Source organism: Trichosurus vulpecula, chromosome 1 (genome assembly GCF_011100635.1).
Source record: "Trichosurus vulpecula isolate mTriVul1 chromosome 1, mTriVul1.pri, whole genome shotgun sequence".
NCBI classification, from domain to species: Eukaryota; Metazoa; Chordata; class Mammalia; order Diprotodontia; family Phalangeridae; genus Trichosurus; species Trichosurus vulpecula.
This window is the reverse complement of record NC_050573.1, coordinates 26,286,903-26,312,464: the sequence shown is the minus strand read 5'-3', so window position 1 is coordinate 26,312,464 and position 25,562 is coordinate 26,286,903. Positions and strand designations below refer to the sequence as shown.

General features: G+C 39.1%; 1 protein-coding gene across 3 annotated transcripts in view; it reads right to left on the bottom strand.

The window, feature by feature from the left end:
- The window catches only part of TAOK3 (TAO kinase 3), a 244,326-nt gene that overhangs the window by 133,299 nt on the left and 85,465 nt on the right, over positions 1-25,562 (bottom strand). For all 3 annotated transcript variants that reach the window (XM_036759652.1, XM_036759661.1, XM_036759670.1), the window contains exons 2-3: positions 18,348-18,458; positions 5,377-5,584 (exon numbers count right to left, since the gene is read on the bottom strand). In XM_036759652.1, the coding sequence (XP_036615547.1) occupies positions 5,377-5,496 (120 nt within the window). In that variant the 5' untranslated portion in view covers positions 5,497-5,584; positions 18,348-18,458. The remainder of the gene's footprint in view (positions 1-5,376; positions 5,585-18,347; positions 18,459-25,562) is intronic.

Here is a 25,562-nt window from a genome sequence, read left to right as displayed (position 1 = left end):
ATCAATCAAGTAGGTTTCTTGGCATCTACCTTTGCCAAGTAGTCAGAATGTGACTAAAGAGTCAAGGAGCAGGATTGTAGTATTGACATTTTAATGCTTCAATAGCCATATTCGGGTCATTACATAGCTTATCCAGATGGCTAGAATCCATAAGCAGTCCATAAGAAGTGCTATAAAACATCACATTTTCTGGCCTCAATCTAATTTTTCTACACATTGATAGCATCTTCCAGGAGACTGTAATGTGAGTTGCCAAGACTGCTATAGGATTCATTTATTGATAGAGTAAGGGATGTGCTACAGATATCAATCCTTCTGAGACCAATAGGAAAAGTTCATCATTGAGAAGCTTCCTGAGTATATTCTTTTGAACCATCTCAAGGCGCGAATCCATTAAAAATTCCCTAATAGAAATTGTACATTTCTACCTACGTTTCACTGGATTGTATTCTTTTCCTCTGTTGCATAAATACCTTCTGTGCTTTGCTTCGGGGTAATATAATGTTGTCTTCTGCAGATTAGGGTTTCTCAACCCATGAACTTAAAAAAGTGTTAATAACTGTATTTCAATCTAATAGCTTTCGTTTGTAATCCAATATATTTCATTTTATTCATTTTAAAACATTATGAAGAATCCATTAGCTCCACTAGACTCCTAAAGGGGTCCATGACACACATAAAAAGTCAAGAAGTTCTGTTTTGATTGGTATTGGCTTTTTGGTTAAGTCAAATTGAAGGTCATCTACTGCTCTACTGCCAGCAATATGAACACTTTGGCCACAGCATCCTGTGGAACAAAATGAAATACAAAATGGCCTTTGGTCCCATGTGGTTTTCTTTCTTTTTCCATATTGATAATGGTGAAGTGGCAAAAAAGGAGTGGATGGTGGTAAAAATCACATAGTTTTCATATTGTCTGTAAAAATTAATTTAGCTGCTGTTGCTCTAAATGTAAGATTATTGCCAAAAAACAATGAGGTACTTTCCTAATGAAGCACTGAACCATGCCAATATCAATATTGACTTTATTCCTACAAATGAAATAAGACAACACTAAGAAATTGTGGCAAAACAGGGACAGAAAAGACCACAAGAGAAAGAAAAGACAATTAACTACATAAAATTAAAATGGTTTTGCATAGATAAATCCAATACAGCTAAGGGAAAACATTAACTGGGAAAAAACTTTATATCAAGTTTCTCTGATAAAAGTCTGATATCTAAGTTATATAAGGAGTTGATTCAAATTTATAACAATAAATCTCCCAAATGAAAGCTGCTCAAAGGATATGAATATTTCTTAAGGGAAGACATCCAAAGTATAAAAAAATCATATGAGATGAAATCTATCAATAAATTTATTGATTCAAGTGATCAATAAATCATGTGAAATCATATCATATGAAAAGATACTCCAAATTACTAATAATCATAGAAATGCAAATTAAAGTAACTGTCAGGTTCCACCTCACACCCATACATTTAGCTGACAAAAATGAAAATGACAATTGTTGGAAGGGCTATTAGAAAACAGGCACAGTAGTACATCGAGGCAGCTGTGGGTTGATCTAGCTATTCTGGAAAGCAATTCAGAACCATGAACCCATAATTACTAAAATGTACATACTCTTTGGCCCAGCAATATCACACTAATAGGTTTATATCCTATGGAGGTCAAAGAAAAAGAGAAGGTACTCACTCCCTGACCTCAAGAAGCTCAGGTTTTAATAGAGACACTAGATCTCGTTGAGAAAGCTCTGCAGCATTCTGTGGCTGCACCCAATCAGCACAGAGTCAGCCACAAACAGGAGCGAGTACAGAACCTCATCATTTCTAAGGAATTCCTCTTCTGTCTGGACTTGGTTCTTGTTGGGCGTTGTCCTGTGTTATGCATCATGGCTTATAGTCAGAGAATCATTATAAAAGGTTATTTCTGTGATTGTATCTGTCAAGGACTCTTGCTTGATCTTAATGTGTGAGGGAGAAGCACACTGTTGGAGGATGGTGTGTGCTTTGTACAACGCAGTCAAAAAAATATTTATGTAATTAAGGAGTGATAAATACGGTAAAATCTCGTATTCCATGTATTTTCAGTCAGCTCTGTGACTGTAAAGATATAGTATAGTCCAGAATACTTTCTGTACCAGCCTGCCTACTCCCTTTGGTACTAAGGTGCTGGAGGCCAAATGTGTTGGTTAGTATTATCATCACCACTTCCCAGCTGTTTCCACATCATACCGCCTATGCACTGGCCATCATACTCATCCCCTCCCACCAGAATAAAGGCCCTGCCCTGGGGCCCTGGATCCTAACAGAAGAGATGTAACTTTTACTGCCCAAAAGCAGGACTCCACTTCCTGGCTCTAGAGCCCTGGTCATAGTAGAAGAAGGGTCTTTTTTCCTTTTTTTTTTTCAGAGAGGCAATCAGGGTTAAGTGACTTGCCCAGGATCACACAGCTAGTAATTATCTGAGGCCAGATATGAACTCAGGTCCTCCTGACTCTAACGCTGTTACTCTATCCACCGAGCCACCTAGTTGACCCTAGAAGAAGGATCTTAAGCAGCACCCAGGCAGCCTGGGGGAGAACTGCATCAGAAGACAAAGCCAAACAATTGCTGAAGATGAAGATTTGCTCTAGTAAATCTTACTCACTGGGCCTGTTCTTTGGCTCCCAGGCCCTGCCCAGACTCTGGTCTATGAGACAATTATAGCATTGGGGTATAATGGGCAAAGTTGGACCAGCCTGAGAGGGGCACATGCCTGGACAAGCTCAAGATTATAAGTGCGGAGATGCCTCCCAATGGCACAGTCAGTTCATTTAGATGCTGCTGTCAACATAATCCTCAATTCAAGAATATGCTAGTGCCCAGAAGGGCACCAGACCGCACTACAACTCTATGATTAACAATGAACTATTCTGCCCCTTGCTCAGCCCCGGCAGACAGCAGTTACTTTCAGATCTCTTCTAACAAGGCTGCTTTGTCATGTTTTTTCTTCGAAGTCATTGTAATAAGCCTGTCCCATATACAGGGAGATTGCTCAAGTGACCCATTTCATGACTGGCCTGCTTGGGGTGGTTTTGCTAGTACTAGTGGTTTAGTGTCTCTGGAGTCTTCCTACAAAGAGGTCACTGAATCTTTCTTGCACAGCTGTAAAGTGGCTTGCTGGGGTTAAGGTCACATTCTGTGGCAAGTTAATTGTTCTACATGAGAAAAAAAATCTCTGCCCCTTAATTCGATTCAACTCAATCCAATCAGCATTTATTAAGTGCCTACTACATGCTAGGTGATAGGGCTACGAAGGATGGGAATGGGACAGTTCTTTCTCTAAAGGAGCATACAGGCTTCATGCAGAAGATGCTGCCTAGGCAGTGTCTGAAGGGAGGAGAGGAATGCTATGAAATCAAGGGAAGGAGTTCATTCTAGGCCTGTGGGATGGCCAGTGCTAGGCACAGAGATCAAGATGTGTTGTGTGTGAGGAACAGAGAACAGGCCAATTGGCTGAATCTCAGAGTGCGGGAAAGGAAGTAACATCCAATGAGGCTAGAAACATAGCTTGGGGCCAGGGCGTGTTGGGCTTTAAAAGCTAAAAAGAGGAATTTATATTTGGGAGTCAGTGTAGAGGATGACACAAATATGAGGCATTAATTAGAGGGTTATGATCTCAAAAGCAGGAAAGGGTGGGAGGGGAAGATTGGGTGAAGGCTGCAGTGAGGACAGAGGACAGGGGTAGGAAGGGTGAAGAGGGAGAAATGGAAAATAGGAGGCTTGATCAGAGAGAACAACTTCATGGTCTTAGATGATGGTTGTGAAACCCTTGTAGCTGATGAGATCAAGGAGACAGCCATCATTGTGTATGGCTGAGATGGGATGAAGGCGGAGATCAAGGAAAAGGGGAAGGCTGATCAACTGGAAACATCAACATGTGGACATCACATTGAAGTATCTGAGCGTTAAGGGCAGAGACTGGGGTGGAGAGGAAGGCTATGGGCCTGCTAGTGGACACCTTCGGAAGGCTTGGGAATGACCTGAGGGCTGGTTGTTCTGAGTGGAATGAACTTACAAGGAGCTGAAGAAGGGTGTGCAAAAGAGCAAGGAGTACTCCCACCTTGCACTGGCCCAGGGTCTTGGGGGTAAATGGGAGGAGGTAGACTCCCTGATGGAGAACATAGTTAGAGAGGCAGGCTGAAGTGGGAGACAGGTTTCTATCACTTCCTCACATCTTCTCTCTCTGGCAATCATCGAACCCTGGTCTTACTGCCGTCACCCTGTGACCAACTGTGCTAAATGAGCTACAACTACACCTTCGGGAGGTACTAGGAAGACATTCTTTTCCAACCCAGCTTTTGCTCTTACTAGAGGCAAGATTCCATCCTTGGAATTCCTTCCTTGGAATACACATTAAGATACGAATTTAGCCTGTCAGTCAGTCAATAAGCATTTATTAGACTCTTACTGTGTGTCAGGCAGTGGGGACAAAAAGAAAGGTGAAAACATGGTCCCCACCCTCAAGGAACTCTCATTCTAATGGGGAAACAACATACAAAAATGATACATACAAATTATATAGGGTATAAATGGAAAGTAAACTCAGAGGAAAGGCAGTGGGATTCTGGAGTATAGGGATGATTGGGAAGGGCTTCCTGCACTAGTCGGGGTTTGAATCTTGAAAGAGGTAGGGGACGCTAGGAGACAGGGGTGACCAGGGAAAGCATTCCTGGAATGGCTGCAAAGGCACACAGTCAGGAGATGGAGAGCAGCCAGTAAGGAGGCCCGTATAGCTGCACCACAGCATGCGTGGAGGGGAGTAATGTGTTAAGAAGGCTGAGAGACAAGAAGGGGCCAGGCAGCGAAGGTCTTTAAATGACAGACAGAGGAGTTTCGACTTGGTCCAGAAAGGAATAGGGAGCTATGGGAGTTTATTGACTTGGGGAGTGATGTGGTCACTCTAGATAATCACCTTGGTAGATAAGGAGGGGATGGATGGGAGTGGGCAGAGACTTAACACAGGGACGTCAACCAGAAAATTATTACAGCAGTGAGTGCTGCTGAGGGCCTACACTAGGGTGGCCACTGTGTGACCAGAGAGAAGCGGACGTATGCTAGAGAAAGTAGAAAAAGCCCAAGTAGAGTTATTGATTTTGTATATATTTGCATTTATTCACCTTGGATTTATACTGCCTATGCTCTGATGTGTACTTGTCATCTCTCTCGTTAGAATGTAAGCTTCTTGAGGGTAGGAATTATTTTATGTTTTGAACTTGTATGCTCAGCCTTTTACATAGTGAAGGAAGTTGATGAATGCTCACTGATTAAGTGATGGATTAAGGTTACTTTGATGTACCCAACGAACTGAATTTTAATAAAGATACTCACAAAATAAACAGCTCCGAAGCTTCCATGTCCAATTTCATGTAAACCAACAAAAATGTCTTCAGGATCCTCCTTATAGAACAGGTCTGCTATCTCTGGGTCCTTTGGCACCCCTTTGCGCATGTTGAAGAGTATTACAACCTCAGCTTGTCAATATCCCATTCAGTTTTTCCCTTCATTGACAAAGGAATTCTTGAAAAGCCTTCAGCACCTAAAGAGAAATATATTTCATCATTGGCTTATTTCCAGTGCAGATTTTGCTTTCCCCATCCAGAGGGTTTAAAAATTATATTAGAGGAATATAGGTCAAAACTGGCATAGTTTATGTTTTTTCGTTCTGATGCCTTTTTAAAAATTCATTTATTAATATATCTTAAATATCCTTTTCTTTTTAAATTTTGATTTCCAAATTCTCTTCTTTCCACCCACCCTTCCCCCACCCACTGAGAAGGCAAACAATTATACATGTGAAATCATAGCATAATTTAAAAAAAAATCATTTTGGTTGAATTATTGGTTAACTAAAGGCATTCTGATAACTAATATTCTTTTTCTTTTTTTGAGGGGGGAAGGCAGGGCAATTGGGATTAAGTGACTTGCCCAAGGTCACACAGCTAGTATGTGTGTCATGTGTCTGAGGCCGGCTTTGAACTCAGGTCCTCCCGACCCCAGGGCCGGTGCTCTACTCACTGCACCACCTAACTGCCCCTGATAACTAATATTCTGATTTTAGGTAACTCAGCAGCTCTTTATCACTTGCCAGAAAGTGACTTCTGCAATTCTGAAGCTATGTTAATGGAAATTGAAAGAGGCCAGTTGTTCCGTTGCTATGGAAAACATCCTGTTCTCAAGGTTTCTATTAATAAGAGGGTATCGCTTTTGATCTTTCCAAATGCTGACTGACCAGCTTATTTGCATACTTTTTTTTTGTTGTTAGCACTGTTTTTTAAAAGAAAAAAATAAAGTATAGCCTTTCACGTAATTTGTCATAAACAACCCCAAAAGTATTTAACTGTCAAACTTGTTGCATGAGACTCATGGAGGGTGCTGGCTTCTTCCCCTTTCAAAAGAACTGCTAATTTTTACAGCTTTCTCTGTGTTAAAAAAAAAAAAAACAAAACCAAAACCAAACTGTCCATCACTTTGGTTTAAGATACAAATATATAAAATGCAAAACCACATAAGCTCTTTTGCAGCCCTGAATAAACTTATTAAAATTTTGACCATGGGCCAGTAATGAGGCATTTTGGACCTCCTGACCCCACAAAGACAATCCATGATGGGGGCAGGCTCATAACCATCAAGCCTCACTCCACCTTCTTGTCATTTTCAGGAACAGGGAGGTGGCACAATGAAAATAGTTTTGGACTAGGAGTCAAGGAGACCCGAATTCAAATCCTGCCTCAGATATTGACTAGCTGCGTGATTCTGATGCCGGGCAAGTCACTTAACCTCCTCTCTCCACCTTAGTTTCCTCATTTATAAAATGGGGATGAGAATAGTAGCTCTTACTTCCCAGGGTTGTTGTGAGAATCAGCGGAGATTACATACAATAAAAAACACTTTGCAAACCTTCGAATGATATGTAAATGTGAGCTATTATCATTTATTTGTTCAGACAGGTTTTGGTGTGATTAATTTTTGAGAAAAAGCTCAAATGCCACAAAGCTCACATGCAACTTGTTCTCTTTTCCTGTAAACTTGCTCCTCCTTTCTCTGTAGGGGACCCCACTATTTATCCAGTCTCCCATGTCTGCAAAATGGCAGACATTTTTGACACTTTTCTTTCTCTCACCTCTTATACAGTCAGTTGACAAGTCCTGCCAGTACCACATCGGTAATATCTGCTGAATCTGGCCTAGATGGTCCTTTAGACCCCTTCAGTTCTAGATCTCTGATGTTGAATCTGGTCTAGATGGTCCTTTAGACCCCTTCAGTTCTAGATATCTGATCTTTATTTTTCTCCAATTCAATAAACATATTTTAAAAAAATTGAATATCTTTATTTTCTAATTACATGTAAATTTTTTAAACATTTGCTTTTTTTAAAATTTTGATTCCAAATTTTCTTCCTCCCTCTCATCCCTCACTCCTTCCTAAGATGGCAAGCAATTTGATATAGGCTATACATGTTCAGTCACGCAAAACACATTAGTCATGTTGTGAAAGCAAACAGACTTTAAAAAAATCCCAAGAGAAATAAATTAAGTAAAAAAAAAGTGTGCTTTGATCTGCATTCATACTCCACCAATCTTTTCTCTGGAGGCAGATAGCACTTTTCATCATGAGTTCTTCAGAATTGTCTTAGGTCATTGTATTGCCGAGAAGAGCTAAGTCACTCACAGTTGATTGTCATATAATATTGCTATCACTGTGTACAATGTTCTCCTGGTCCTGCTCATTTCACTTTGCATCAGTTTCTGCAAGTCTTCCCAGGTTGTTCTGAAAGCATCCTGCTCATTATTTCTTATGATACAATAGTATTCCATCATGATCATATTCTACAGCTTGTTCAGACATTCCTCAATTGATGGGCATCCCCTCAATTTCCAATTCTTTGCCACCACAAAAGAGCTGCTATAAACATTTTTGTACAAGTAGGTCCTTTTCCTTTTTTTTTTTTTTATTGTGTTTGGGATACAAACCTAGTAGTGCTAGTATTCGGTCAAAGGGTATGCATAGTTTTATAGCTTTTTGAGCACAGTTCCAAATTGTTCTCCAGAATGGTTGGATCAGTTCACAGCTTCACCAACAGTGCATTAGTGTCCCAGTTTTCCCACATCCTCTCTGACATTTGTCATTTTCCTTTTCTGTCATGTTAGCCAATCTGATAGGTATAAGGTGGCACTGAAGTAATTTTAATTTGCATTTCTCCAATCAATAGTGATTTAGAGCATTTGTTCATATGACTATAAACAGCTTTTATTTTTCCATCTGAAAACTGCCTTGTTCATATCCTTTGACCATTTATCAATTGGGGAATGACTTATATCCTTATAAATTTGACTCCATTCTCCACATATTTGAGAAATGAGGACTCTCTCAGAGATACTTACTGTAAACATTTTCCACCCAGTTTTCTGCTTTCCTTCTAATCCTGCCTGCATTTTAATTTAATGTAATCAAAATTGTCCATTTTATATCCCATAATGCTCTCTGTCTTGTTTGGTTACAAATTTTCCCTTATCCATAAATCTGACAGGTAAATTATTCCATGATCCCCTAATTTGCTTGTGGCATCACCCTTTATGTCTAAACCATGTACCCATTTTGACCTTATCTTGGTACATGGTGTAAGATTTTGGTCTATGCTTTGTTTCTTCCATACTACTTTCCAGTTTTCCCAGCAGTTTTTGTCAAATAGTAAGTTCTTGTCCCGAAAGCTTGGATCTTTGGGTTTATTAAACACTAGATTACTATGGTCACTTACTACTGTGTATTGTGTACCTAATCTATCCTTCCTATCCACCACTCTCTTTCTTAGTTAGTACAAGATTATTTTGATGACTACCACTTCATGATACAGTTTGAGATCTGGAATGGCTAAGCCACCTTAAGTCACATTTTTTCCCATTGATTCTCTTGATATTCTTGACCTGGTGTTCTTCCAGATGAATATTATTTTTTCTAGCTCTACAAAATAAATGTTTGGTAGTTTTATTGGAATGGCATTGAATAAATGAATTAATTTAGGTAAAATTGTCATTTTTATTATATTAGCTCAGTCTACCCTTGAGCAATTAATATTTTTCCAATGGTTTAAATCTGACTTTATTTGTGTGAAAAGTATTTTGTAACTGTGTTCATAAGTTCCTGGGTTCTTCTTAGCAGGTAGATTCCCATGTATTTTATATTGTCTACAGTTATTTTAAATGGAAATTCTCTTGTGGAACAATATAAAAATGTTGATGATTTATAAGGGTTTATTTTATATCCTGCAACTTTGCTAAAGTTGTTAATGATTTCAACTAGTTTTTTAATGGAATCCTTATGATTCTCCAAGTCATATCATCTACAAAGAATCATATTATTATATCATCTGCAAAAACTGATAGTTTTGTTCCCTCATTGCCTATTCTAATTCCTTCATTTTCTTTTTTTTTCTTACTGCTATAATTAGCATTCCTGGTACAATATTGAATAATAATGGTGATAATGGGCATCCTATTCAGAAGGCTTCTAGCTTATCCCCATTACAGAAAATGTTTGTTGGTGGTTTTAGATAAATACTACTCATTTTGAGGAAGGCTCCCTTTATTCCTTTGCTTTCTGGTGGTTTTAATAGGAATGAGTGTTGTATTTTGTCAAAAGCTCTTTCTGTGTCTATTGAGATAATCACATGACTTCTGTTGGTTTTGCTACTGACATAGTAAATTATGATGATAGTTTTCCTAATATTGACCCAGCCCTACATTCCTGGTATAAATCTCACCTGGTCATAGCTTATGATTCTTGTTACATATTGTTATTGTTAGTATGATATTTAAAATGTTTGCATCAATATTCATTAGAGAAATTGGTCTATGGTTTTCTTTCTGTTTTTGCTCTGCCTAGTTTAGGCATTAGTACTATATTTGTGCCACAAAAGGAATTTGGTAGGACTCTTTCTTTGTCTAGTTTTCCAAATAGTTGATGTAGTATTGGAATTGATTATTCCTTAAATGTTTGGTACAATTCATTTATAAATCCATCTGGCCTTGGGGATTTTTTTCTTAGGGAGTTCATTTATGGCTTGTTCAATTTCTTTTTCAAGAAAGGGTTATTTAATATTATATTTCCTCTTTTGTTAATCTGGCCAATTCACATTTTTGTAACTATTCATCCATTTCACTTAGAGTGTTAGATTTATTGGCATATAATTGGGCAAAATAGCTTGTAATAATTACTTTAATTTCATCTTCACTGGTGGTAAATTTATCCTTTTCATTTTTGATACTGGTAATTTGGTTTTCTTTCTTTTTTTTTTAAATCAAATTAACCAATGGTTTGTCTATTGGTTGTTTCAAAACACCAGTTCTTAGTTTTATTTGTTAGCTCAATGGTTTTTGCACTTTCAAATTTATTAATCTCTCCTTTGATTTTCAAGATTTCCAATTTTGTGTTTAATTAGGGATTTTCAATTTGTTCTTTTTCTAGTTTTTTGAGTTGTATGCCTAATTTTTTGTTCTGCTCTTTCTCTATTTTATTGATGTAAGCATCTAGAAAGAAAAAAATTCCCCTAAGTACTGCTTTGGCTACATTCTATAAATTTTGGTATGCTATCTCATTGCTATAATTCTCTTTAATGAAATAATTTATTATTGCTATGATTTGTTTTTTGATTCACTCATTTTTTAGGATTGGATTTAGTTTCCAATTTTTGATCTATGTTTTTATGGCCCTTTATTGAATGCAATTTTTATTGCATTATGATATGAAAAGGATGCTTTTAATGTTTCTGATTTTTTGCACCTGATTGTGAGGTTTCTTTGCCCTAATACATCGTCGATTTTTGTGTAGATGCCATGTACTGCTGTGAAAAAGGCATATTCCTTTCTATTTCCAATCAGTTTTTTCCAGAGGTCTATCATATCTAACTTTTCTAAATTTCTAATCATCTCCTTAATAACTTTTTTTCTCATTTTTTTTGGCTAGATTTACCTAGTTCTGAGAGAGGAAAGTTGAGGTTCCCCATTAGTATAGTTAAACTGCCTATTTCCTCCTGTAACTCATTTATCTTTTCCTTTAAGAATCTGGATACTATACCATGTGGTGTATTTGTGTTATATATTCTTATTACTTCCTTGTCTAGTGTACCTTTCAGCGACATGTAGTTTTCCCATTTATCTCTTTTAATTAGATCTATATTTGCTTTTGCTTTATCTGAGATTATGATTGCTACCCCTGCTTTTTTTTTATTTCAGCAGAAGTCAAAGAGATTCTGCTCTGGCCCCTTATTTTTACTCTGTTTTTGTATCTGTGCTTCAAGTGTGTTTCTCGTAGACAATTTGGTGTAGGATTCTGGTTTTTAATCCATTCTGCTATCCACTTCCATTTTATGGGTAAGTTCATCCCATTCACATTCACAGTTATGATGACTATGTATTTCCTCCCATCCTGTGTTCCCCCATTTATCCTTCTCTCTCTCTCTCTCTCTCTCTCTCTCTCTCTCTCTCTCTCTCTCTCTCCTTTAACCCTATCCATGCTCGAAAGTGTTTTGCTTCTGACCACCATCTCCCTCAATCTTCCCTGCCTTCTATCAGCCCCTCCCTTCCCTTCTACTTCCCTCTAGTGTAAGATAGATTTCTCTGTCTGAGTGTGGATATTATTCCCTCTTTAAGCTAATGGCAATGAGAGTAAGGTTCAAGGGTTGCCTGCTTACCCAGCCTCCCCATCTTCCCCTCCACTGTAAAAGCTCTTTGGTACCTCTTTCATGTAAAATATTTTACCTCATTCTACCTCTCCTTTCTCTCAGAGTATCCCTCTTTCTCACCCCTTAATTTTATTTTTTTGGATATAATCCCATCACAGTCAACTCACACCCAGCCCTCTTTCTATGTATACTCCTTCTAGCTGTCCTAATAATGATAAAGTTCTTAGGAGTTACAAGTATTACCTTCCTGTATAGGAATGTAAACAGTTTAATCATATCAAGTGCCTTATGATTTTTCTCTCCTGTTTCTTTTTACACTTCTCTTGAGTGTAGTACTTGAAAGTCAAATTTTTTATTCAGCTCTGGTCTTTCCATTAGGAATTCTTGGAAGTCCTCAACTTCATTAAATGTCCATTTTTCCCCTGAAGGATTATACTCAGTTTTCTTGGGTAGGTGATTAATGGTTGTAATCCTAGCTCCTTTGTCCTCTGGAATATCATATTCCAAGCCCTCTAATCCTTTAGTGTAGAAGCTGCTAAATCATGTGTGATCCTGACTATGGCTCTACAATATTTGAATTGTTTCTTTCCGGCTGCTTGTAACTTTTCTCCTTGACCTGGTAGCTCTGGAATTTAGCTATAATATTTTTGGGAGTTTTCATTTTGGGATCTCAGTCATGAGGTGATCAGTAGACATCCCCTGGCAGAAAGGGCAGATGACAACAATTTATTCCAATGTCCACGAAGGCAGCTGAAGCAGATGCTGTGGAATGCTTAGAGCTTGGTCAGACATCAAAGATGCCAAGGTCACTCACTGGTTCCTAGGCTATTGCTAGTCATCTTGACTTTTGTCTTGACACTGGATGTCAATGACTCTGGAAGAAAGCATGAGGTTGATGACTGTGCAATTCTGCCTCACCTAAATCCAAATCATGCTCAAATCAAGACATCATCCCATGATTTCATTGGTCCTCTTCAAAACAAGAACAAATAGCAATTTTACACTCTGGTTCTAGAATATCAGCTTAGTTTTACTTGAAAATTTCTGAAATGGTATCTAGGACCCTTTTTTGGATCATGGCTTTCAGGCAGTCCAATCATTCTTAAATTATTGCTCCTAGATCTATTCTTCAGGTCAGCTGATTTTCTAATGAGATAGTTTATATTTTTTTTCTATTTTTTTCATTCTTCTGATTTTGCTTTATTGTTTCTTGATGGCTCAGGGAATTATTAGCTTCCACTTGCCCCATTCTAATTTTTAAGTCATTATTTTCTTAGTGAGCTTTAGTACCTCCTTTTCCATTTGGCCAGTACTATTTCTTAAAGAGTTCTTTTCTTCAGTGAATTTTTGTACATCTTTTGACCAATTATATTTTTTAAGGAATCGTCTCTGGTGAATTTTTGTACATCTTTTTTTTTTATTTGGCCAATTTTACCTTTTAAGAAGTTCTCCTCAGTGAATTTTTCTGCCTCCTCTGCCATTTGGCCTATTTTTTTTTAAGGCATTATTTTCTGCAGTATATTTTTTACTTCTCTCCCCTGCCAAAATGTTGACTCTTTTTTTCATTATTTTCTTAAATCACTCTCATTTCTTTTTACAATTTTTCCTCTACCTCTCTTAATTGATTTTTCAATTTCTTTTTGAGCTCTTCCAGGGCCTGAGACAAACAGACATTTTTCTTTGAGGCTTTGCATGTAGTTGCTTCGATTTTGCTGTCTCCTTCTGAGTTTGTGTTTTGATATTTCATTTCACTACAGTAACTTTCTATGGTCAGGTTTTTTTTTTGTTGTTGTTTGCTAATTTCCCAGCTCATTTATTGATTTTTAACTTCATGTCAAAATTGAGATGTGCTCCCAACCTAAATTTTAGGTTTTCTGTGCTGCTATTTTCAGAGCTAGTTCTGGGGGTCTGCAAGCTTTCAGTTCTTTCAAGGTGCTATGATCTAAGGCAGGCCTCCACAACCTGAGGCCCACCAAAGTATTTCCTGTCATCTGCAAAAAATATAGAGGATTCCTTTGGCAGGCCACAGGTTGTGCAGGCCTGATCTAAGAAGAGGTGTGATCACTGCCCTCCTGGCCTGTGTTCTGATGTGTGAGAGACCACAAACACTCTTTTCCACCATGGAACTCTGATCAAGGTCCCCACTCTTGCTAGTGCCCTGCCTTATTGTGGGATTTCAAGCCAGAACCACGTATGTGCAATGTCAAGAGTCTTGCACCTAGTGCCAGCAAAGGGTCCCTTGTAATTACATTCTAATGAGTTGTCCGACACCTTTACCATCTATGGGCTGAGAGCTCTGGAAATCACTGGCAAGGCTTGTTCTGGACTGAGCTCCACTCTCATTCCAGTGAGACAGACCTTTCCTCTATCAACCTTTTAAGTTGTCTTGGGCCATAAAATTGTTTCATCTTGTCCTTTTGTTGGCTCTGCAGCTCTAGAATTTGTTTTAAGACATTATTTAAATATTGGAGATGAATTTGAGAGAGCTCAAAGGAATTCCCTGCTTTTACTCTGACACCTTGGCTCTGTTCCTGATCTATGATCTTTAAGATTCCTTCTCTGTTTCCATTGTCACTATCCTAGGATAAGGTTCATTATCAGCCACCTGGACTATGGCAATAGCCTCTTACTATATCTTCCTCCCTTCATTCTCTCCCTTTTCTATTCTTCCCTTCATAAATTGCAAGAATATAAACTTTCTTCCATATAGATTTTGTGATGCCCCACCTATGTTCAAAAATAATCAATGAGTCCCCATTGTTTCCTAAGGGAGCCCAAACTTCTTGGCATGATATTCAAGAGCTGTCACAATCTGGCACCATCCTATTTCTCTAACATTATTCTCTCAGGTTACTATACTTTATGCTCTCACCCAACTGGTCTACTTCTTGTCCCTGAATATGTGCCAGTATTTGGAATACTATCCATCACCCCCTTCAGCAGTTGAGTTAATTTTTTAAGCTATCTATTATTGTTATATTATCATAAAAATCTGTTATTGTAATTAACTTCTTTTAAAGTTAGAGACAATAAAATGGCCCTTATGGTTCCACCCCTATGTGGTTCCTTCCTCTGCAGTTTAAGAAATTAATTTTAGACAAAAAGTTATACATTCATTGCTTTAAGCCCCCAGTAAGGAAAAATTCTTAACATTTAGGAGGATTAAGTTTACTTTCTTACTTTATATCTATTTCTAGTTAAAACCTGGAATCTTTTAGTTTCAGTTAAAATTCAAGTAAAATATTTGGATAATGAAACAGTAAATTATATTATAGCATATGATAGAAAGACACTAGAAGAAAAAGTTGGGGCAAGAGAAAACCTTTTCCCATAACTTCCCTTAATCTTCGGGTAGACAGACACATTGGACTCATCTTGAGTTTTCTACTACCAGATGCCGACAGGGTCAATAGCTTTTCCCAATCTCTCTCTTCTCTGCCAAAGCTCAGTCTTACCTCCTCTTTTCTATTCTCTAGTTACCTTCCCCAGCCTGACTGCTGGTTCTTTCAGGTTCTGTATGTATCTCAACTCCTTACTGCCTGCTTCTAGACTCTCAGAATTTCTGACTAGTTGTGAGATAGCTCTTCCTTTTATGAAAGTTCCTTAGGGTGTGACCAAATCTTTCAAACAATAACTTGGATTTAAGAAGGTATACAGGCCCTATTCACACTTGCTTTTTATTGACTGATTCATAAGTGTTCTTACTGAACAAAGGAAATTACATTTAAGTAGGGTGGGATAATCAATGGAGCCTCACATTCACATAATCCTAAGGGTCCAGTTGAAAATGACCTTCTTTAGATTTCACATATCAGGTTTTTTTTAGTGGGGGGGAACTTTCTAAAGTATTTACTATAAAAATAATTCATATTTGAGTGATCTCTGTTCCTGTCCCATACCCCCCTAATGAACTATAAGCACCATGACAGCAAGGAGTATATCTTATCTAAATCTTATCAGATAAAATTATATATCCTTAGTGCCTAATACATTGCTGTACATATAGTAGTTGATTGATATTTGTTGAATGAAGAAACCATAGAAAGGGAGGGTGGCTCAGCTCCTTCATCTCCTTCTCAATTAAGGAAATATTTATTAAATGCTCGCATTGTGCTTACACAGTGCTAGGTTGCTGGAGATACAATGATCCCTCCCTTCCATTCACAGGCCAGCAGTTTTTCCTAAAATGCAAGCATCACCACACCCACCCCACTCAATAAATTCCAGGAGCTTCCCATTACTTCTAGGATCAAACAACAAATTCTCTTGTTTTCCCATATAAAGCCTTTCATAACCTGGCCCCTCCCTAATCTTCAATTTCCCTTGATGTATTCTGCGGTCAGTCTATCCTGATTTAGTTGCTGTGTTACACATAGGACACTTTATCCCCAAACCCTGTCCTTCATCTCTCATAGGCTGTCCCTCATTCCTGGAAAGCTCTCCTTCCTACCAGCCTCCTAGCTCCCCTGGTTTCCTTCATCCTTCAAGACTCAACTTAAATTTTGCCTTCTGCAAGAGGCCTTTCTTGGGCCCCTTTCTTTCCTTTTTTTTTTTTTTTTTGGGGCAGGGCAATTGAGGTGAAGTGAGTTGCCCAAGGTCACACAGCTAGTAAATGTGTCAAGTGTCTGAGGCTGGATTTGAACTCAGGTCCTCCTGACTCCAGGGCCGGTGCTCTACTGAGCTTCCCTCTGAGTTTATCTTCCATTTTCCCCATATGTGTCTTGACTACAAATATTCATTAACACATAGTCTCCCCCACTGGAATGTGAGCTTCTTGAGGGCAGGGATCACGTTTGTGCCTTTCTTTGTATCCCTAACCCTTAGCATAGTGCCTGGCAGAGAGCAGGTATTTAATAAATGCTTGTTCAATGATTGAATGACTAATATGAACACAAAGAAGGATAATACAGATATAGGTAAAGGACAAGACAGTCAAAAGGCTCTAGGAATATTTGAGAAGCGGGTTGTTGTTGTTTGTCCTTCGTTCTTGACAACCATGACATCAGGAAGGTGATGCCATGACATGCAAGTGAATTGGATTTAAGTAAGGGAGGGCTGTGCAAAGTAATCAGCCTCACTTTCCCCTCCAGAGCCATCTGGGTCCAGTGGCCAGATGTAGATCAGGACAACTGGAGATGGCCCCCTGAGGAGGGGGAGGGCATGAATAGCTAGGCTAGGGGCATCTGGGCTGGTACCCATTTGTCTTGTGTGGGTCTCCAGGATATCTCTGATGTGGCACATGTTACAGCACCTTACTGGTTCCATTGTTTAGAGTGCTGAATTAATGAAGCTGGTTAATTCATTCCATGAACAATCAAGTTCCATGGTCACAGAAGGGATGGGGGTGGGGGGGGCGCAGTATAGGTGGGGCTAAGCAGATACTAGAAGTATGATTTCATTGGTATACGATGTCCCTGCTGAGGAAACTCCTGCTGGTCAGTTTATTCTCTGAAGTATATACTCTCAGACCAGGGATTCAACCTTTTTATGGATCATGCACCTCCTTGGGAGTCTGATGAAGCCTATGGAGCCTTCTCTCTCGAATCATATTTTCAAATGTGAATAATAAAATGCATAGGATGACAAAGGAAGTAAATTCTATTGCAGTATAGCTATCCAAATATTAAAAGAAGTTAATGGCCCCAGGACAAGAACTCTTATGTTAGAGGGTTGCCTAGAACACGGGGAGGTTAAGTGAGTGTCATATAGCGAGTACATATCAGAGACAGGCCTTGAATCCAAGTCTTACTCACTCACTCTAAGACCATTCTACCGTCTCCTTTTCACAGTAATAGACAGGACGTCTACTTCATCCCAGCCATCATTTAAAAAAAATTAAATTTCCATTTTTTCAGTCAACAAAAATCCATCATTTGTCGCTCCCACTCATATCTCTTTCTTCCTTGAGAAGGAAAGAAAAGCAAAATCCCTTGTTACAAATGTTTATAGTCAAGCAAAACCAAATTCCCACATTGGCCATATCAGACAATGTCAGCAAACACATCCACAAAATCAACATGTGCCAAGACGATACTTGAAATCCTAATGGTTGGGCAGCACTGTCATCTTATCACATGGGAATGACAGCAGAAAACGGAAAGACAAAAACACATTTAGTGTTTCTGAGTTTGGTCACAACAGACCAAAAAACCTGGAAAAACTGGTGGTAGATCTTTATGTCTCCCAGGGTAGAATGTATCCCCCCCCCAGGCACATTCTTCAAATCCCTATGAAAAGAATTTCCAATAGTTTCCCCTAAAGAAAGCAAAAACCCTAGCCTTCCAACCTCCTGCAACACCAAACTCTATTCTGAACTTGCTGGGCTCTCAGATATAACCTGAAATTAAAAACCAAGCCCTAGGATGCCACAGTCTAAATAAGAGAGGAGAAAGGACTCTGCTGAAATATGACAGTGGTAGCCAGATTTGACTAACCATAAACATGCACCCTAATTACACTTCACCCCAGCCTCAAATCTGTACACAAGAAACTGGAGAAGATAACTCTAGGTTGGAAATATTCTGTGGCCAACAACCATGACCAACGTGCCCAACAGTAGCTTCAAGGACTCTTGCTAATTGCTTGGCTCGGGGAAGGCACTCATGGGACTGTTGGATTATACCTTTTTCTTTGTGATGCAAAGTGTACTCTCTGGTTTGGACTCATTTCGCCATCAACTGGTCATTTTTTCTTTTCCTTCTGTAATGGTGTCAGCTCTCTCTGTTCTGTATACCTGTAAGAAGAGGAAGAAAAATCAGAGATGTTAACGACTGAGGAGTGATTATAGGGGCAGCCTTTACAGATGCAGTCACATTTGGGGAATGTTTATAAAAGTAACAATATAGAACTGTAATCTGATCTTTGCCTGTTGTCTCTAGTCTCCACTGACCTAAAGGGTAAGAGTCAATAATTTTAAAATTATTGGCCTGAACCTCCAGGGGAAACATCATGTACTTATTTAAGTATATTTAAGATATATACATATATATGAGACGTAGACATATATGGGGAGTGGTCCCTACGTAATGGGGGAAGCTTGAGCAGAGCCTTAAACTTTATAGTTATTGAGTCATTTCAGTCGTGTCTGACTCTTTGCGGATCTATTTGAGGTTTTCTTGGCACAGATACTGGAGTGGTTTGCCATTTTCTTCTCCATCTCATTTTATGCATGAGGAAACTGAAGCAAACAGGGTGAAGTGACTTGGCCAGGGTCACAGAGCTAGGAAGTTCCTGAAGCTGGATTTGAACTCGGGAAAATGAGTCTTCCTAACTCCAGGCCCAGTGCTCTGTCCACCATGCCACATTGTTGCCCTGAAGGAAACTAGGGATTCCATTTCTCAGAAGAAAGGAGGGAGTGCATTCCAGACAAGAGAAAAGCCTGTATAAAGGCACATAAATGATAGATGAAATATAGTGCAGAAAATAAAATGTTTGGTTTTATTTTTTCCTTTCTTCCTTTCTTAATTCCTCTCTTCTCCCTGCCTTATCCCCAAACAAACAAACAAACAAAAAGGAATTTTTAATTGGGAGAGAAAGGATAAATTAATGTTTTAATTTCAGAATGTGTTGTTTCCTTCAAAACCTTTATAATGTTGAATCTATGGCTGCAAAATATAATCAATTTAAGAAGCATGTAAAACTTTTCAAACTCAAGACCCATGACCTCTAAGCACCAAACTCAGGCAATCAATTTTAATGAAGAGATAGGGTTGTGAAAAGAACAAGGGAGTAGAAAAGTTTCTGACATTTATTAGTTTTGTGAAACTGGACACCACTTTCATTATTCTGGGCCTCAGTTACCCCTTCTGTAAAATGGTGATAATGATGCCCACTGAACCTATCTTAGAGGTTGCTCTGTGTGTAGCAAGTGGTATATACATAAAGTACATACCAACCAATCAATCAACATTGATTAAGTACCTATGTCATGGATAGAGCACTGGGTTTGGAACCAAGAAGACTTCATGAATCAAGAATCATGAATCAAGAACTTCATGAGTTCAAATCTGGTCTTAGACATTTCCTAGCTGTGTGACCCTGGGCAAGTCACTTCACCCTGTTTTCCTCAGTTTCCTCATCTGTAAAATGAGCTGGAAAAGGAAATGGCAAAGCACTCCAGTATCTTTGCCAAGAAAACCCCAAATAGAGTCCCAAAGAATCAGACACAATTGAAACAAATGTACCCAGCACTCTGCTAAAGGACAGGGATACAAAAAAGGGCAAAAGATAGTCCCTGCCCTCAAGGAGCTTCTAATCTAACGGGGGATACAACATGCAAACAAATATATACAGAGTAAGCTATATATAGATAAAGAGGAAATCACCAAGAGAGAGAAAAGACACCAAAATTAAGAAGAGTTGGGGAAGACTTCCTGTCAAAGATGGGATTTTAGTTGGGACTTAACAGAAGACAGCTATGGTTAAGGTTTAATGCATTTCCTTTTGGAAAATTTAAACTGCTCACCCTATGAACCGGGCTATTCAGTATATTATGGCTTAAGTGAAATAAACTATGTCACGTTAACTGAATCAGAGACTTCTAAACCTATAAGAAAGCAGTTTTAAATAAGGCATTAACTAGAATCTTAGGGCCTTGATTAGCTTCAAATGCATGATTGGCTCATTCCTAGAAAATAGTTTACTCGCAGGAGGGACACGAGTCCTCATATTTATCTTTTCTCCAAATGCCTACTTGAAACATGACTTTCTTAAAAAGCATCCTATTTCTATCTGTTCTTATACGGTACAGCTCCTCCAATTTAAATGGTTCAAAAGGAAATACATTAAACTGTAAAAATCTCAAACCACTTTAACCTCCTTCATTTTTTTTTTTTACAATATATTTAAGGCCCAAGTGTACTTGATTGATGCCTTTTTGGCTCTTTACATTTCTAAAAAACATCCTCTCTCCCATTCCACTCTTTGAAGGAATCAAAATAATCCATTTTAACTTTCCTCAGACTCTTCTCTCATGTCCCTGGCTCCATACATACGGACTTACCATTTTTATCTTTAAAAGGATAGAATCTGAAGAATTCATTTCAAAACAGAACAAGATGCGCAATTATTTTCTCTCTCCTCACTTCATAAGCCCAATGAAAAAATAGGAGGGTACAAAAACAGAGAATTTCAGGTCTTTTTATTCATCATCTGGTGTATTTGGTTTTGGGTAAGAGATTTTATCAGAGATGTAGGATTTGAAACTCATCTTTTTAACGTTTGATATTAAGAAATACAAGTCTTCCAATAACACTTATTAACCAAATTATTTTTTTTCAAAGGTGTGCCTACTGAATACCAAAAAAGAAGACAAAAACACTGAAAAGTTGGAAGCACACACCTCCCTCCACAAGTTCACTACCAGAAAGTTGGACACTCAGCGATGAATTACTTTGGCCACAGCAACTTGGGAAAATGGCCCACCGAAGGCATAAAGGATCTGGGGTCTGTGATGGTAGAGAAAGTGCCCCCCCAATGAAATAGGGAACTTTTCAAGTTTGAGGTGCTGAAGTAACTCATGCAAAGAGGGTTTAGCCTTATTCTGCTTGGCCTTAGAGGATTGAACAAGGATCAGGGGGTCGAAGATAGGGAGCAAGTTGCTTTTTGGCTGAGAAGTGTCAAAAAATAAAATTGGGTGCCAGCCTTGGGAAGACGGGAATGAGTGGTGGATGGTGGGCAGGAGGGGAAGTGGTCTTCAAAAGGGAGCTTAGCGAGAGACTTTTTAAGGCTACAGTGAAGAGGGCTTATGCTTGAGGCTAGAGTTGTACTGGTTTGCTTCTGGGACCCTTCAAACACTAAGGTTCTATGTTGTTCAGTCATTTCAGTCATGTCCCACTCTTTGTGACCCCATTTGGGATTTTCTTGGCAAAGATATTGGAGTGATTTGCCATTTCCTTCTCCAGCTCATTTTACAGATGAGGAAACTGAGACAAACAGGGTTGAGTGACTTGCCTAGGGTAACACAGGTAGTAGGAATCTGAGGCCATCATTTCTAAAATATACAGGGAACTGAGCCAAATATATAGGAATACAAGCCATTCCCCAATTGAGAAATGGTCAAAGGATATGAACAGGCAGTTTTCAGAGGAAGAAATTAAAGCTATCTATAGGCATATGAAAAAAAGGCTCTAAATCACTACTGATTAGAGAAATGCAAATCAAAACAACTCTTAGACACCACATCTCTCCTGTCAGATTGTCTAAAATAACAAAACAGGAAAATAATAAATGCTGGAGACGATGCAGGAAAATTGGAACATTGTTACATTGCTGGTGGAGTTGTGAGATGATCCCGCCATTTTGGAGAGTAATTTGGAAATACACCCAAAGGGCTATAAAAATGTTCATACCCTTTGACCCAGCAATACCACTTCTAGGGTTGTATCCCAAAGAAATCACACAAGAGGGAAAAGGACCCATATGTACAAAAATATTTATAGCAGCTTTTTTTGTGGTAGCTATGAATTGGAAATCAAAGGGATGCCCATCAATTGGGGAATGGCTGAACAAGCTGTGGTATATGAAGGTAATGGAATACTATTGCTCCATAAGAAATGGGGATAATACCAACTTCATAACAACCTGGAAAAACCTACATGACATAATGCTGAGTGAGCAGAGCAGAGCCAGGAGAACATTATACACAACCACAGATATATGGATTCTGTGAGGACCAACCCTGACAGACTTCGCTCTTCTCAGCAACACAAGGTGCAAGCACAACTCCAAAGGATTCACGATGGAGAATGCTATCTACATCCAGAGAAAGAACTATGAAGTATGAATGCAGACTGAGGCACACTTCATGCTAGCCTTCCCCCCCACCTTTTTTTTTTCTTTTTCTCTCTTTTGTTTTTGTTTTTGGGTTGGCTTTTTTTTTGGCCCTGTTTCTTCTTTCTCATGATTCATTTCATTGGTCACAATTCTTCTCCATAACTTGACTAGTGTGTAAATTAATTCAATGCAAAGTTATACATGGAAGTTATATGGGATACCATGCCGTCTTGGGGAGGGAGTGGGGGAGGGAGGGAAGAAAATCTGGAACTCAAAATTATGTAGAACCGAATGTTGTAAACTAAAAATAAAATTTAAAAAAAAAAGAATCTGAGGCCAAATTTGAACTCAGGTCTTCCTGACTCTGGGCCTCCTGGCATTCTATTCATTGTGCCACCTAGCTGCCCTCAAGGTTCTAGGAGATACATGCACCACTATCTCTTCTTTAGAGACACAGGAAAATACACAGAATTACATGGAAAAAAGTGAAATGACTTATCTAAAGTCACATTCGTTATAGTGAGGGCTAGGATGCTGGAATTTTGATTCCCAGGTCTAATGCATTTCTCAAAAGATCATAGAATTGCAGACTTGGCTGTGGAAGGGAATTCAGAGGCCAGTTAGTCTGACCCCTTCATTTTGCAGATGAGGAAACTGAGGCAAGGAAGGGGAAGTGATATGGCCAACCAGGGCACAGGAACAGTACAGTCTAGAGAACCCAGGTCCTCCAGCTACAAGGCCAGGGCTCTTTCCACCTTCCTATTCTGCCTCACTGACAAGACTATTAAAGCAATAAATGGGGGTTAGAGAAAGTACATAACCCCACCCCCCAAACACTTGCTGTGCTCTCCTGCCTTTGTTTCTGATGCCTAGAATTCCACCTGTTGCATTCGTAGCCTTAACTTAAAACTCAACACAAATACTCATCTGTCCAGGAAGCTTTCCTTGATTTACCTCCCTCCTGCCCCCAGATAGTTATATCCTTCCCACCTTGATCCTCACAGAGCACTCGGCTCTTAGACTTAATTTTGTAAATCTATGTATATGACCTAGGATCATCTTTTGCTCCTTGAAAGTTGGGGCTGTATTGTACTGATATTTTCAAAGTCTTCCAACACTTACCACAGCATTTTGTGCCATTTTGGGGGACCAAACTTGTGATTTCATTAGCATAGGGACCTACCAGTAAGGAAACCCCCTCTACCAATATAGATAGGCACTGGTTTTGAAACTTAAGTGTTGTATCTGGGCCACCAAGAGGTTGACTTGCCCAGGGTTATGCAGATGGGATGGGTCCAAAGGGAAATGGGGAAACCCATCTTTTGCTGAGTTTGAGATCAGCTCTTTCTCCACCATGCCGTGGCTGCCTCTCTTCCTACACAGTGAAGGCATTTAATAAATGGCTGTTGAGTGCCAAGTGTGAATTTTGAACAGAGGAGAAAACAGCTTTGGACATCCTTTCTCTCTTCCAATAATTTCTAAGTGGCTCTTTTTTCAAGGTAAGAAAACCACTTTTATGGTATAATATTTCACTCTGAAAGTATCTTAGAGACTATAGTTGCTTATTAATGTCCAATTATGATCATTGTTTCTACTATGCAAAGAATACTGATGGAGTGAGAGGGTTCTCTCTGTCATAGGAATTATAACTGGAGAGTATTTATTCTGTCTGGGTCAACCTGTATGAAATGATGTGAAGAGGTGACCCAGAATTCACTCACTGGGGCTTGAACCAGTGAGTACAAGATTAAGTCCTGACCCAACACAAGTGCAAAAAAGGCTCACTGGGGCCTATGAAAAACCACTTTCTTCCTCCTTTAAATGATGTTTTGGCTGGCCCAGGGAAGGAGTTCTTTTGGCTCTGTTAGGCGGAGCACCTGATGTCCTTGCTCCCTCTGATGCTTTGGAATGAGGCCCACAACTTGTAACTATCAGAGCTTCCACACCAGGAAAAAAAAAATCCATGCTGCCCAACAGTCTGAAGAGAATTGGCAGCTGCACTACCCTCCGACTTTGTCACATCCTCAGATTCTGCAGGTAGCCTTTGCATAAATCGTGAATGATTCTGAAGAACTTATTGAGGCTTTCATTTGAAGCTTCTCTCCTACAGCGGTTTAATTACACATCAAATTTCTTAGTGCACTGAAAAAAGCTCGACAGGTTGATGATTTACTCTTAACATGAGAAAGGTCTTGCTTTTAAAGAGGACATTAACTCCCCCTAACTGAGGGTGTTAAGCCCTGCACCTGGCCCCAGTCCATCTTGCCAGCCTCACTGGGCACGAATCTCCCTCCTAAATTCCGAGACCCAGCCAAACTGGCCGTTTTTCTGCTCCCTACTGACAACACTCCATTTCCTGTCCCTGAACCTTTGCAATGGTCATTCCCCAAGCTTGGAATGCACTCCCTCCCTTTCGTCTGCCCCACAGAATCTCTTCTTTTAAGATGTGGCTCAGGTGTCATCTACATGAAACCTTTCCTAGCCTCCTCATCCCCTAGTGGTCTCCTTCACAACCTACCCTGAATTGAACGACTTCGTATATATTTGTATTTATTCATTTTTATAGTTATGCTCTGCGTCTGGTTGTCTCCCCCTTAAAATGTAAGCCCCTTGTGAACAAGGATGGCTTCATTCTTTGTATCTTCAGCACCTGGCACAATGATTGGCACACAGTCGGTGCTTGAGAAATGTTTGTTGACTGAATTAAGGACCACAACATAGTTCATGGGGCTAAGCAATAAAACTGACTTCAGGCCATTATTCTGCCTGCTCAATCAGTTCACCTTGCCCTGAACAAATTCTTATACTTATAAAATCTTACTCGACTTAAGTAACCATGATGTACAATGACTCTTAAGCATTCAGTCAACAAACATTTTATTCGATACAACATATTAATCAAATGCTTATTCTATAGGTATAAGACATTATGTCAGACCCCTGAGATAGAAAGAAAAAATGAAGAACTCCTTGCCCTCCAAGAGTTGTTGACATTCCATGTAATAGATAGCGATAAACAGGTTAGGATAAGCAAATGTTCTCAGACTTTCTGGGTTCATGGCAA